The sequence below is a fragment of the Gallinula chloropus genome (genome assembly GCF_964237585.1).
Source record: "Gallinula chloropus genome assembly, chromosome: 24".
Classification (NCBI taxonomy): domain Eukaryota; kingdom Metazoa; phylum Chordata; class Aves; order Gruiformes; family Rallidae; genus Gallinula; species Gallinula chloropus.
This window is the reverse complement of record NC_140109.1, coordinates 8,040,121-8,055,079: the sequence shown is the minus strand read 5'-3', so window position 1 is coordinate 8,055,079 and position 14,959 is coordinate 8,040,121. Positions and strand designations below refer to the sequence as shown.

Here is a 14,959-nt window from a genome sequence, read left to right as displayed (position 1 = left end):
CAGCCCCACAGGGCTCCTTGTTGGGAGGTGGGAATGGCCTGGAGTGGAAGGGGGACGGCGTGCTGGTTGGGAGGAGGGACTGGTCTGACTGTGAAGGGTCTGTGCCAGCCCCGTGACCTTGTGCTCCCTCCAGCTGGCGCAGGACCGGAGCCGAGTTGAGGACTACGTGAGACAGAGCCTGCCATACTTGAAGAGTGCTCAGGCCAATTTGCAACTGGAGGCTATGAGGTTCCTTGGTGAGTCACAGTCCCCACAACCCAGCACCCCCACCCACCCCGTCTCCCCGACCTCCCAGCACTGTCCTTCCCTGGGGTCACCCTGTTGAGGGGTGCAGCCAAACCGGCAGAGCCGGGAGCTGTGCTGCTGGGAGCGCGCTGGGGAGCGGGTGGTCTGACGGAGCTCTGTGCCCAGGGCTGGCGGCACCGCGCCTGAGTGACAGAAGCGAGCTGCTGTCTGATGTCTGCGATGGTGAGTAGGGGCAGTGCTGGTGGGACAGAGGATGGAGCTCGGGCAGGGGGATGCTGCGCCTGGCCCTGCTCCAGGGAAATGCTTCAGGGGCAGAGGAACATCCCAGGGCTGTGAGGGGGCATTCCTGAGCAGTGGCTTCCAGCTGATCCAGCTTCCAGCTGATCCCTTTGTCCCACCTGCTCCCCCCCCATTCCCCTTTGACCAGGAAAAGGGGCTGGCATGGCCCGGAGGGGATGTGTGGGGGGAGCAGGGGGTCTCTGCAGATAGGCAGGCTTCAGCTCTGTTGTCTTTCCTTCTGTCACAGACCTCCAGCTTTTGCACCGAGAGTCTGGAGAGCCGGTCGCTTCCCTGGCACTTCAGACCGAGCAGATGCTGAGATCATCCCCAAGGCCACGGTCCAGATTATGGGGGTTCCTGCAGGCACTGTGCTGCTGGCTCAGCAACACCTAGCACAAGCAAAGCTCTCTGCAATAAAACGTCTCCTTTTTTAATTAAACCTTGAACTAGAATCCCAAGGCCACAGTGTCCTTCACATGGGAACCACCCTGAGTGTGCTGAGCAGACAGCATTGTCTCAGGCCTCCACTGCTGTGTTTTGGGGACAGCTCAGCCCTCAGCCCACGCTGACCCCATTATTGTTTAAGAATTTCATCCCTCTGTTGGGCTTTTCCCCAAAACAAGTCATGTTTGTTCACCTCTCATGGAAGCCTCTGCTTCTTTCTGGGAGGGGCAAAAGGTCAGACCCTCCCATCCCCATCCCAAAGGAACCAGGACTGCCTTGAGAAGCTGCCTGAGGCTTTCCAGCAGCCCACAGCAGCACACAACTCGCTCACCTGAGGTGTCCTCACAACAAAGCCCCAGCCACCCTGCTCAGCTGCAAAACCTGGCATTGAGAGGTGGTCACCTCTTGGCATGATCTGGGCTTGCACATCCCTGCCTGGGAGCCAAGGGAGAAGCTTGGAAGAGCTGTGCCTCCAGAACACCTCCTCTGGGCTGCTGGGGCTGGATGCCCAGCCCGTTGGGCAGCTGGGCTGCTCTGGCCTTCTCCAGCAGCAGCAGCAGTCCCCTGCCCCCCTGCCACATTTTCCTCGCCAGTGCAACAGCACTGGCCACAGCCCAGCTCCAGCTCTTACCCCAGCCATCCAGGCTGGGACGTGGGATGGGATCCCAACAACCCCGGGGGTGTCACCAGGGTGGGGAACATCTCGGGGCTTTGGGGTGGTGAGTTATGGGGGCGGACAAGGAGTTGTGGAGGAGCCAGGAGTCTGGGTTGAGCTGGGTTGAGGACCCTGAGGGACGTGGAATGGGGTCCCAGCAGCCCAGGGGAACCTCTCAGGGTGCTTTGGGGCATTTCCATCTTGGAAAGTCCCTCCTTGAAACAACAGAGCCAACCTGCAGCGTCCTTACTGTCCAGGGGGGAGAAGGTCAAGAGAGTTCCCCTCCTGGAAGACCACCAGAGCCCCCATAGAAGCCCCTGCACTTCTAACTTAGGGTATAACTTAAACATAATAATTAAAAAAAGATTTCACAACAGTGCAAACCTCTGGGACACGACAGCACGATGGAGTGACTTCAGGGTAGGAAACGGCGGGGGGGCCTCTGGGATGTGAGGTGTCTGACTGCAAACAAGGCCCAACACCTCTCTCCCGCTGCCCTCCCCAGGGAAAGCTATTCCAGGAGTTTGGCAAATCTTCAAGGGCCCAGCTGGAGGTAACGCCACCTGCACAAGCCTGGGAAGTTGGCATTGATGTCCCCCACAAGGCTTCTGGATGGGTGGGGTCCTGCTATATCTCCCCTTAGACAGACCCCAAGGTGGTTCTTTCCAAGACCAGGAGGAGCAGGGACTGAGAACATGAGGCTCAGCATAAACAGACATGCACTACAAGGTAGCCCAGGTTGGCCTGCTTGGCTAATCCTGACCCACAAGCTCACAGGCTCAACAGAAAACCTAAGGCAGAGATCCAAGCTTCAGCATTTCATTAAATTAGTGTCTGCTCTTGTTATTATCTGTCACGTCCTTGAACCCCTATTGCTGTGATCTTGATAGAGGAACCACAAGTCAGCTGAGCCATCTGCAGGAACCCCTGACACATCAGAGTTTCACTGCAAAGAGACTTTGAGAAAACCTGGAGTGGGACAAACACAAACCTCAAGATGTTTTGCAATGAGAAGGGATCTTCTCCTTCTGATCTTGTGATGTTCTGCCCCAGGGGCAGAACCACCCCATTGTCCTGGTTTGGGCTGGGGTGGGATTAATTTCCATCATAACATCCCGTATGGGTCTGTGGTTTGGATTTGTGACCAGACCAGGGCTGGTAACACACTGGTTGGGTATTGCTTAGCAGTGCTTGCATAGCATGAGGGCCTGATTGCTAATTCTGCCTCACCAGCAAGTAGCCTGGGAGAGCAGGAGCTGTTCTGAGGGGACTCTACCACAAGAGCTCACCCACACTGCAACTGCTCAAAGGCATCTTCCATACTCTGTGACTTCATGAGGGAGTGAGCACTGTGTGGCACTGAGCTGTCTGGCAGATAAAATCACAATAGGCACAAACCAAGGCAGGCTCAGGCGTGGGCTGGTTGAGGAGCAGCCTCAAGGAAAAGGCATTGGGTGTTAGGAGGGATCCCAAAGCAGCCCATGGTGCTGAACAGGAATCTGGCCATGAGCCCACTGGGCTGCATGGGGAGGAGCATGGCCACTCAGACATGGACACTTCTTGTCCATCTTGACTCAGCACTGGTGAGGACAACTCTGGAGCAGTGAGTCCCAGTGTGGGGCTCCCCAGCCTGGAGGAGTGTGGAGGACTTCTCACATGGGAAGAGAACCTCTGCTGGGGAAGTCTTAGGGAGAAAAATCCACCTGGACGATGTCCTGTACAGTCTGCTCTGGATGACCCTGCTCAGGCAGGGGCGTGGACAAGATGATCTCCAGAGGTCCCTTCCAATCCTGATCACTCTGTGATTCCAGGATTCCATGATTTCATGTGGAGACACTGAGACCTGAGTTTCTTTAGCCTGGAGAAGTGGAGGCTGAGGAATCCACAGGAGTAGCTCCAAAGAGTTTAAATACTCATTTCAGTGATGAAGGCATTCTTTGAGGTATAAGAAAAGAGCATGAGAAAAGAAATCCACCACAAACTACAGCTTTGGAGGACACAGTGGATGTGAGGATAGAGAAATGTGACTTTGCCCTCAGTGCTGTGGGTCAAAAAGTCAGTTGGATTAAGCATGGATAAGCTGGTGGGTTTGTGCTTGTGGGAACAGCTGGTGAGGATGGAGAGACACAGCAGAACAGGCAGGGATATCGCGGGGTGGGAACAAGGTGGGGAATAGTGTTGGGTACCTGCAGCCTACAAGGAAACTGGCACAGGCATGAGGCAGTGTGGGATGGGCTGTGGTGCAGATGGCCAAGGGTGCCAGCCAGGATGAAAGGACCTGATAGTAACAAGGTCTTTGCCCCCTTGGCTATTGCTGATGGCTCTGCCACAAAGGCCTCAGAGGAGACACATTGTCCTTATGGCCATGGAGCATGGCTGACTCCTTGCACCCACCCCAGGGGAGGCCACCATGTGTCATACCCCTGTCCTTCCCCTTGTGTTTTCTCCTCATATCCCAATGAAGAGCCCTGAGACACAGGTGAGGGTCAGGATCTCCCTGCCCAGGGGCTGGGGGTCAGCACTGGCATTGCTGCTTCATCAGACCAAGCCAGGGTGTCCTCAGCATCAGAGCTGCCTGTGCTTTGCCTGGGTTTGACCTCATGGCCTCCAGTTGTCTGCTCTAACGAGCCCCTGGGGAGGCTTTGTCAGTAATGGCTCCCAGTGGGACATGTTAGTGCTTCAAGGTGCTTTGGGCATTACTCCTGACTTGAACTTCTTCTGAGGTTTCTTCACTCTCATCTTGGTACCTGAGGTCTCTGGACTCAGAAGAAAAGACACCATGGGGCTCATTAACATCCAGAAAGCTCTTACAAGCATGGCTCTTCAAGTCACTTTCATTCAAAAAACTCAATACTTCTATAACTAATTGGATTTTAGTTGGGTCCTTAGTGATGAAGATGCCAAAGGAATTTCCCATGGAGGACCTTTTTCCAGTCATAGGTATTTTCTGTCATTGCTCAGTTGATAGAAGAAGTGACAGCAGCATTCTGTGATGTACATGGGTCTGCTAAGCAGATCTGGACAGTCAGGAAAAGCAGTCCCTTGAGATCCAACCCTGTCTGGAGAACCTTGCTCTTCCCCAAGCCCAGCAGTTCCCTCACTGGCCTCCTGGGACTCCCAACACTTTTCCTGGCATCATTTGTGCTCACAGGCACAGACAGATTTCTCTGACAACAAACAGCAGTTAAACATGACACAGTTTAATACCCATGAAATCTCTCTCCTCAGCTGCCTGCTACGGCCAAGCAGCGTGTGAAGGGGGTCAGCTTTACTGGTGCTCCCAGTGCACAACCTGGGAAGGTTTAGGTGCTCTTGGCAGAACCTAGTAGAGCCACATAAATTGTGTGGGGCAATCGTAGGACTGTTCCCCTGGCTAGGAAAGCCCTGACCCCCAAAGATACTGGGGCTACTAGTGGGCTACCTGGGGAGGATTCTAGAAAGGAAATTTTTTCAGCCCTTGAACCTTTTGTTTGCGACCTACAATAATGGTGGGAGATTCTCCCTGGTAATCCTTTTGTTATTAATTCTATAAATTCATTAATAACAAAAGGAGGGCCTCTTCACTGGATCGGGGGGAACCACTGTGATGGAGGATGAAGAAAAGGCTGATGTACTTCGCCTAAGTCCTTAGTAGTAAAACCATTGACCTCTGGTACCCAGACCCCTGAGTGGAAAGATGGGGATGGGAAGTGGACTGAAGTCCCATCATCCATGGGCAACTGGTTACTGACCTGCTCAGCCACTTAGATCCATACGAGTTGATGGGTCTGGATGGGAAACACCCCAAGGTACTGAGGGAGCTGGTGGATTTCCTCCCCAAGCCACTTTCCCTTATTCACCAGCAGTCTTGGCGGACGGTGGTGGTTCCACCTGACTGGAAGCTGGCACATGTGACACCCACCTACAGGAAGGGACAGAGGGAGGTCCTGGGGAATTACAAGCCTGTCAGCCTGACCTCAGTGTTGGGGAAGTTGATGGAACAAATCATCTTGAGTACCATCATGCAGCACATGCAGCACACTCAGGCCATCAGGCCCAGTCAGCATGGGTTTAGGAAAGGCAGATTGTGCTTCAAGCTGCTGATCTCCTTTTATGACAAGGTGACAGGCTTAGTGGACGAGGGGAAGGCTGTGGATGTGATCTACCTGGACTTCAGTGAAGCCTTCATCAGTTTCCCCCAGGGCAACCTGCTGAAGCATCTGTTCATGGATTAGATGGGTATACTCTTTGCTGGGTCAGAAACTGGCTGAGGGCTGGGCCCAAACAGCTGTGGTGAATGGAGTTAAATCCAGCTGGCAGCACATCCCATGTGATGTTCTCCAAACTCAGTGCTGGGGCCCGTCCTCTCTAACATCTTTATTAATGATCTGGACGAGGGGATTGAGTGCAGCCTCAATAAGTTGGTACATGACACCAAATTGTGGAAGGCAGGAAGGCTCTGCAGAGCGACCTGGACAGGCTGGATCAATTGGCAGAAGCTTTATGGGGCTTGGTCATGAGCTTTGGTCACAATAACAACAGGCAGGGTTAAGGTCCTGGAGCAGAGTGGCTGGAGAGCTCCCTAGAAGTATAGGATATGTGGGTGTTAGCTGAACATGACCCAGCACTGTGCCCAGGTGGCCAAGAAGGCCAGCGGCATCCAGGCCTGGATCAGGAATAGTGTGACTGCCAGGAGTAGGGAAGAGATTGTTCCATTATACTCAGCTCTGGTGAGGCCATACCTTGAGTACTGTGTCCAGTTTTGAGCCCCTTGCTAAAAGAAGGACATTGAGATGCTGGATTGTGTCCAGAGAATGGCAGAGTAGACAGTGAAAGGTTTGCAGCACAAGTCCTGTGAGGATCAACTGAGGGAACTGGGGCGTTTTAGTCTTCAGGATGCTGAGGGAGACGTTATCACTTTCTAGAAGTACCTGCAAGAAGGATATAGAGAGGTGCAGGTTGGCCTCTTATCTCAGATAACAAGCGATAGGATGACAGGGAATGGCTTGAAATTATACCAGGGGAGATTTAGGTTAGAGATCAGGAAGAATTTCTTTATGGAAAGGGTATTCAGCTATTGGAACAGGCTGCCCAGCGACGTGGTGGAGTAACCATCCCTGGAAGTATTACAAAGGTGTGCAGATGTGCTTGATGACATGGTCTGGAGGTGGACTAGGCAGGGTTAGGCTGTGGTTGGACTTTGTGAAAGATTCTGTGACTTTATGTTTGTTACACTTCAAGGAAATTCCTGTTCTGTCATGGTGGGAAAGCATTGCCTTTTCAGACAAGTAGTCAAGTGATTCAGTTGATGAAAATGTTCTTATAAATATTTAATAAATGTCAGGAGAAATTTTAAGAAAGAAAAATTTGTGCAACTTTTCAGGTAGAGGTGATGCAAAGAGAGCACAGCCCATCGTTACCCAGCGTGTGGGTCATACTGTGTCAGCAATGGGATGAATGTGGACCCTCATATTCCAGTTTAAATAAACTAGAGGCAAACAAAGAAACATGAACTAAACCCCATACTAAATAGAGACTGGTCCTAATGTGAGTTACATGGCCAGTGATATGCAGAAGAAGATGAGCAGTTCTTCGTTGCTTAGAAACATCCAGTGCTCAGTTTCCACATGGCATCCTTGAGCTCCTGGTTCCTCATGCTGTAGATGAGGGGGTTCACTGCCGCTGGAAACACCGAGTACAGAAATGACAATACCAGGTCCAGAAATAAGGAGGAGATGGAGGGAGGCTTCAGGTAGGCAAAGAAGGCAGTGCTGACAAACAGGGAGACCACGGCCAGGTGAGGGAGGCAGGTGGAAAAGGCTTTGTGCCGTCCCTGCTGCGAGGGGATCCTCAGCACAGCCCTGAAGATCTGCACATAGGACACCACAATGAACACAAAACACCCAAAAGCTAAACAGACACTGACCATAATGAGTCCAGTTTCCCTGAAGTAGGCATCTGAGCAGGAGAGCTTGAGGATCTGGGGGATTTCACAGAAGAACTGGTCAACAGCATTGCCATGGCAGAGGGGCAGTGAAAATGTATTGGCTGTGTGCAGCACAGCATGGAGAAACCCACTGGCCCAGGCAGCTGCTGCCATGTGGACACAAGCTCTGCTGCCCAGGAGGGTCCCGTAGTGCAGGGGGTGGCAGATGGCAACGTAGCGGTCATAGGCCATGACAGTCAGAAGAAAGTGCTCTGTGGAGATCAAAAAGAAAAAGACAAATAGTTGAGCCACAGATCCTGTGTAGGAAATGGCCCTGGTGTCCCACAAGGAATTGGCCATGGATTTGGGAACAGTGGTGGAGATGTAGGCAAGGTCAAGAACAGAGAGGTTGATGAGGAAGAAGTACATGGGGGTGTGGAGGTGGTGGTCACAGGCTATGGTGATGATGATGAGGCCATTGCCCAGGAGAGCAGCCAGGTAGACGCCCAGGAAGAGGCAGAAGTGCAGGAGCTGCAGCTCCCGTGTGTGTGCAAAGGGCAGGAGGAGGAACTGGCTGATGGAGCTGCTGCTGTTGGTGGCTGATGGAGCTGCTGCTGTTGGACATCTGCTGCTGTCAAGTGTGGAGAGCTGTCCAAGGAGGAAAAAGGTAGTGAGAAGTTAGGGAACGATTCTTTGAGGGAAACAGTTTCCAATTCACATTAACTCCCTGTATTCAGGAAGCTTTTTGTCAGGTCTCTTTTTGGAGGTCTGCTTTGTGCTGTCTTGAGTATGCCACTGCTGGGAGGAGGGTTGGCTGTGGCTCTCAAGAACTCAGTCCTGCCTGGCAGCAGTCAGTAAATAGAAGGATGGTGTGATCTCAGACTAAATCCCCTGTGGATAGGAATGAGCTTTTCAGCACTGTCACTCCAGTTTCACCCGAGGGCAGAGCAGAGCTCTGGAGCTTTGGTTTTCTCCTGACTGAGAGCTGAGGAATCCAGTCTCACAGGGCAGAGCTCCAAAGCCCTCCTGCGGTCTCATCCTACCCAAGGAGGATCTCAGCTCCCTGCTCCCAGCCAGGGACACACAGGGCTCAGGGCAGCTGCCCACACACTGGTGAACCTCAGTCCTACAGATGGGGGTCCTGAAGTGAGGTTCAGGTCAGTGCCAGACCCACCAATGGACTTGCCCACAGTCCCAGGTAATGGTGGGACAAAGGCAGCAAATACAGGAAGGGAAACAGAAAAAAATGATCCAGCCCAGTCTGGAAAGACAGGGACAGACAGACAGGCACTCAGGGGTTTCTCCTCAATGCAGGTTGAGCTTCCAAAGAGAAGACTCATCCTTAAATCCTGGAATTCTTTTTGAAGTGTCTGTGCTGGGTGGCAGATACCAGGGGTTCTCTGTGGGAAAGTTTTAGCACTGCAGGGGATGTCAGGGAGGACCCAAATCCCCACTGCCAGGGCATTTCTGGGAGCAGCTCCTTCTCCCTCCCTGACAATGTCTCTGCTGCCTGGAGCTGTCCCTGCAGCTGCTTCTCTCTGCTCATGTCAACTCCCACGCTTTACTCACAGACCTCATCCAACCTGCCCTGCGCTCAGCTCTGCTCTGCAGACCCCTCCTGACATCAGGGCGCTGCCCCAGGGAACCTCTGTCTGTGCAGGGCTCAGGAGATGCTCTGACAAGTCCTAATGACAAATGAGTTTGCACTGCCTTCTGCAAAGGTATCAAGAAAAGTTCAGCTCCCACTTCCCATACAGCCCTCAAGAGCTGAATATTCAAAGCAAATTCTCTACCTGGAGTGGAAAATGCATCCCTGGTTTTCTTGAAAAGACCCTGGGAAGTTTCCCGGGATCAGCTGGAGCTGGAAGCAAACCTGTCCTACCCAACACACTGATAGCAGAAGGACCCTACACTGCCCTTCCATGGGTCACACTTGCCACCCACAGCTTCTTTCTGCAGCGATGCTGCTGGAAGCCCAGCAGGCAGGCTGAGTGCTGACCCTGGCAGCAGCAGAGTCCCTGCCCCAGCACACAGACCCCGGAGTGCAGGGACCCTGCTCACAAGGACAGCCCTGGGCAACACTGCTTGTACTCAGTGCTTCACAGCTCTGCAGCCATGCCCAGGAGAAGACAGCTGTCCTGCCCTGTCCCTGTGATGGGGCACAAGGGCATCCCTTCCAGGCAGCACTTTCAGGTCCTGTAGGGAACCTGTCCTCCTGACAGACCCCACACACTGCCCCATGTCCCAGCTTTAGGACATCCCTCCAGGAACAGAACCTGCATTGCCCTGCACCCACAGACATACCAGGCAGAGTGCTGTGGAGATTTCTCCTCCAGTGAGCTCTCAGCATCCATCAGCTCTCTCAGCCTCACAGGTCTCCCCTCGGTGCCTACAGGCAGTGTCCCCAGCCCTGTGTGCTTGGCAGAGGAGCTGCTCCTGGGCAGAGCTGTCTCTCTGCAGCGCTGCTGGGTTGCCATGAGCTCCCTCCATCCCAGGAGCCTGGCCCAGCTCAGCAGGAGAAGACCAGTTCTTTTAGGGTTCCTCCTGGGACCTCAGGCCTCATGGGGATCATTCTGTGATCTCATCTCTGATGTTTCCTCCCTCAGCTGGGGAGAAATCCTTGTGTCCATCAGAGTCATTTCTCCTGATCAAACCAGAGCTGGGCAGGAGTATTGACTTTACTTGTCTCCACATGAGACAGGACACCCAGGTCTGGGACAGGACAGGGACTCGTTCCCCCTGTGAAAGGAAGGGGTTTAGGTGAGCATTTGGGCATTTCTCAGGGTTTCCAGAGAACAAAATCAGGAAAAACAAATCTACAAAGCTCTGCTCTGCAGTTGGGGGAAGTGGAAACCACAATCCAGACAAGATCCTAGAGATCAAAAAAGATAGACCTGCTGCTGCAAGGACAAACTGACCCCTGGAGAGCTCCCATCAGAGCCCCTGACAGCCAATGGTACCCTCATCCAGCAGGAAATGCACCTCCCAAAAGGACCTTTCCAATGTCTAATAGAACAGGGAGAAGCAGTCCTTGGGCTGGCAATGAGAACGTTTTGCTGAGAGAAGAGTGCCCCAAGTTCTCACTGCCTTGTTCTCCTTGCAAAGAGGCAGAAAATGTCCCAGGCAGCTTCATTCCCCACTTCCTCCTCCTGCCCTTGGCAGACACAGGGGAGCTGCAGCGGGTTTCTCCATGCTGTGCTGCTCACAACCAAGACATTTTCCCTCCACCTCTGCAAGGGCAATGCTGGTGACCAGTTCTTCTGTGAAATCCCCCAGATCCTCAGCCTCACATGCTCATACGCCTTCCCTAGGGAGATTGGTCTTCTTGTATTCAGTACCTGTTTAGTTTTGGGGTGTTTTATGGGATACCTGGGGAGATTTACAGTCAGGAACATCTTTTGGCCCTCACATGTTTTGCTTGGGAGCTTTTGCTGGACATTTAGCAGTTTCCTAGATGGACACTGGTAGAGCCCCAAAATGACTTCAGGCAATGTTAGGACCCTTCCCTTGGCAAGGAACACCCTGACCCCCAAGGGTACTGGTGCTTCTCATCCAGTCCCTGAGGAGGATCATGTGAAGAACATCTTTCAGTCCTCATACCTTTTTTTTAAGGTGCAATTGGTGGATATTTGGCATATTTGAAGGCAGATGCTGGTGGAGCATGAAAATGAAGTCAGACAATGTTAGGACCTTCTTTGGAAGGGAAAGCCCTGAGCCCCAAAATTAGTGGTCCTGTTTGTAGTCTACATGGGGACATTTCAGGCCAGGAACTTCTTTCATCCCTTGAACCTTTTGTTTTGGAGCTATTGGTGCAGTTTGGTGGTTTCAAAGTTGGAGGACTGTAGAGCTGTGCAATGAGTTCAAGCACTATAAGGGTTGTTCCCTTGGCTAGGGATGGTCTGAGCCTTCAAGTTCCTCGTGCTGCTAGTGGGTTACCAGGGGAGGTTTCAGGCCAGGAACCTCTTTAGGCCCTTGGTCCTTTTGTTTGGGAGCTATTGCTGGACATTTAGCAGTGTCAAACGTGGATGCTGATAGAGCTGGAAAAAGATGTCAGTCAATTTTAGGACCATTCCTGTGGCTAGGAATGCCCTGATCCCAGCAGTAACCTGGTCTGCTAGTGGGCTACCCTGGGAGGTTTCAGGTCAATAAGATCTTTCAGCTCTCACACCTTTTTTTGGGGAGCTATTGCTGGGCATTTATCAGTTTTGAAAGTGGGTGCTGGTAGAGCTGGAAAATGACGTCAGGCACTGTTACAACTGTTCCCTTGGCTAGGAAAGCCCTGAGCCCCAAGTATAATGGTTCTCAGAGTGTGCAGTCTGGAGAGTTTTCAGGCCAGTAGGATCCTTCATCCCTCAACACTTTTGTTGCTGTTGCTCGGTATTTAGCATTTTTGAATGCTGGGTATTTAGCATTTTTGATGCTGCTAAGAGCCGGAAAATGATGTCAGGCAGTGTTAGGACCATCCCATTGGATAGGAAAGCCTTGCACCCCAAGGTTAGTGGTTCTTCCTGGGCACAACCTGGGGAGGTTTAATGCCACAAACATTTTTCAGCCCACGCACATTTAACTTGCCACCTATTGCTCCACATTTAACAGTTTTGATGTGGAAACTGGTAGAGCCTGAAAATTACATCAGGCACATTTAAGGCCTCTCCCTTGGCTATGAAAGCCCTGAGCCCCAAGGTCAGTGGGCCTGTTTGTATTCTACACGGGGAGGTTGCAGGTCAGGAGTTTCTTTCAACCCTTGCACCTTTTGTTTTGGAACTATTCATGCAGTTCAGCAGTTTCAAAGGTGGAGGACTGCAGAGCCGTGCGATGACGTCAGGCACTATTAGCGTTGTTCCATTGGCTCGGAATGGGCTGAGATGATTAGAAGCTACTCATGCTGCCAGTGGGTTATCTAGGGAGATTTCAGGTCAGGATCGTCTTTGGCCATCAACCCTTTTTGTTTGGCAGCTCTTGCTGGACTTTGAGAAGTTTCAAAGTTGGACCCTGGGAGAGCCTGAAAATGATGTCAGGCACTTTTAGGACATTACCTTGGTAAGGAGAAAGCTGAGCCCCAAGATTGGTGGGGCTGATAGAGGTCTAACAAGGGAGATTTCAAGCCAGGAACCTCTTTCAGCCCTCACCCCTTTTCTTTAGGAACTATTGCTGGACATTTAGAAGTTTCAAATCCGGATGCTGGTGGAGCCTGGAAACAACATCAGGCACTGTTAGGACCATTCTCCCTGCTTGGAATGCCCTGATCCTAACAGTTACTGGGGCTGCTAGTCGACACCTGGAGCAGGTTTCAGGGCAGTAACATCTTTAAGCTCTTGCACTGTTGTTTGGGAGCTGTTGCTGGATGATTAGAGGTTTTGAAGATGGACGCTGGTAGAGCCTGAAAATGACTGCAGGCACTCTTAGGATGATACCCTTGAGCATGAAAGCCCTGAGCTGAAATGTTAACAGGGCTGCTAGTGTCCCATCTGGGTAGGTTTCAAGCCAGGAATGTTTTCAGCCCTCACACATTTGGTTTAGAGTTATTACTGGACATTTACCAGTTTCAAATTTGGATGCTTTTAGATCGGGAATATTATCTCTGATAGAGTTTGGACCAGTTCCTTGGAAGAAATGCCCTGAGCCCAATGGTATACAGAGGCTGCTAGCGGGATACCTGTAGAGGTTTCAGGTCAGGAATATCTTCAAGCCCTCACTTCTTTTGTTTGACACCTGTTGCTGGAGATTTAGCAGTTTTAGAGATTGTTGCTGGTAGATTGAAAAATGACGTCAGTCAATCTTAGGACAGTTGCCTTGGCTAGGAATGCCCTGAGCCTCAAGGTTTGTTGCACTGCTAGTATACTACCTGGGGAGGTTTCAGGCCAGAAGCATCTTTCAGCCCTCACACCTTTTGTTTGGGGGCTCTTTCCTGACGTTTGGCATTTTTGAAGTTGGACGTGGGTAGAGCCCGATAATGACACCAGGCACTCTGCAGACCATTCCCTCAGCCACAGAAGCTCTGAGCCCCGAAGTTACTGGGGCTGATCCCCCTGTCAGAGGAAGTTTAGGGCTCCCCAGTTATTTCAGCTCTCAAACCTTCTGTTTGGGAGCTATTACTGGATGCTTAGCATTTTTGAATGTGGACACTGGTAGAGCCAGAAAATGATGTCTGGTGTTATAGGACCATTCCCTTGGCTAGGAATGCCCTTCCTCCCAGGGTTCCTGGGGCTCCGTGTGGGCTACCTGGGGAGGTTTCAGCCCAGGAACATCATTCAGCCTTCACAGATTTATTTAGGAACTATTGATGTATGATTTTTTCACAGGAGGACACTAGTAGAGCCACAAAATGACGTCAGGAACTCTTAGCTCCATTCCCTTGGCTAGGAAAGCCCTGACCCACAAGGTTTGTGGGGCTGCTACTGGGCTACCTGGAGAGTTTTCTGGCCAGGAAGCTTTTCCTTCCCTTGCATGTTTTATTTGCAACCTACAATGAAGGTGGGAGATTCTCCCTGGCCCTCCTTTGGTTATTAATGTATTTATAGAATACATTAATATTATATGGGACAGAGAGAATCTCCCACCTTTATTGGATCTGGGAGGAACAACTGTGATGGATGATGAAGAAAAGGCTGATTTACTGAATGCCTTTTTTACCTCAATCTTTAGTGGTAAGACCAGTTGTCTCTCCATTCCCAGACCTCGGAGTGGAAAGATGGGGACAGGAAGTAGACTGAGGCCCCGATTTGGTCTGCAAAGGTCAATGTGTCTGGATGGGACACACCCGACAGCACTGAGGGAGCTGGCAGAAGTGCTCCCCAAGCCACTTTCCCTTATTTACCAGCAGTCCTGGCTGACCAGGGTGGTTCTGCCTGACTGGAAACTGGCACATGTGACACCCATCTACAGGGAGGGACAGAAGGAGGCCCCAGGGAACTACAGGCCTGTCAGCCTGACCTCAGTGCTGGGGAAGGGGATGGAACTAATCATCTTGAGTACCATCATGCAGCACATGCAGCACACTCAGGTGATCAGGCCCAGTCAGTGTGGGTTTAGAATGTGCTTGAGGAAGCTGATCTCCTTCTATGACAAGGTGACCTGCTTAGTGGAGAAGGCCCTAGATGTGTTCTACCTGGACTCCAGTAAATCCTTCATCACTGTCTCCCAAGACATCCTGCTGGAGAAACTCGCCACTCATGGGTTCAATGGGTATACTCTGTGCTGGGTTAGAAACTGGCTGAAGGCCGGGCCCAAAGGGTTGTGGTGAACAGAGTTGAGATGAGAGGAAATGGTTTCAAATTGCTCCAGGGGAGATTTATTTCTCATATCAGGAAGAATTTCTTTCCTGAAAGGGTAGTCAAGTATTGGAACAGGCTGCCCAGGGAAGGGGTGCAGTCACCATCCCTGTTGGTATTTCAAAAGGCGTGGGCCTTGTTCCTTCTGGTTTGTCTAAG

The 14,959-nt window shown here is 51.7% G+C and overlaps 1 protein-coding gene across 1 annotated transcript; it reads right to left on the bottom strand.

Moving 5' to 3' along the window:
* Window positions 1–7,202: 7,202 nt before the first annotated feature.
* Window positions 7,203–14,703, bottom strand: LOC311200681 (olfactory receptor 14A16-like; the record flags this gene model as incomplete). The annotated part of the gene is made up of 2 exons (XM_084274962.1): window positions 7,203–8,177; window positions 14,638–14,703. 2 exons carry the CDS (start codon window positions 14,701–14,703, stop codon window positions 7,203–7,205), a joined length of 1,041 nt encoding a protein of 346 aa, XP_084131088.1.
* Window positions 14,704–14,959: the final 256 nt, after the last annotated feature.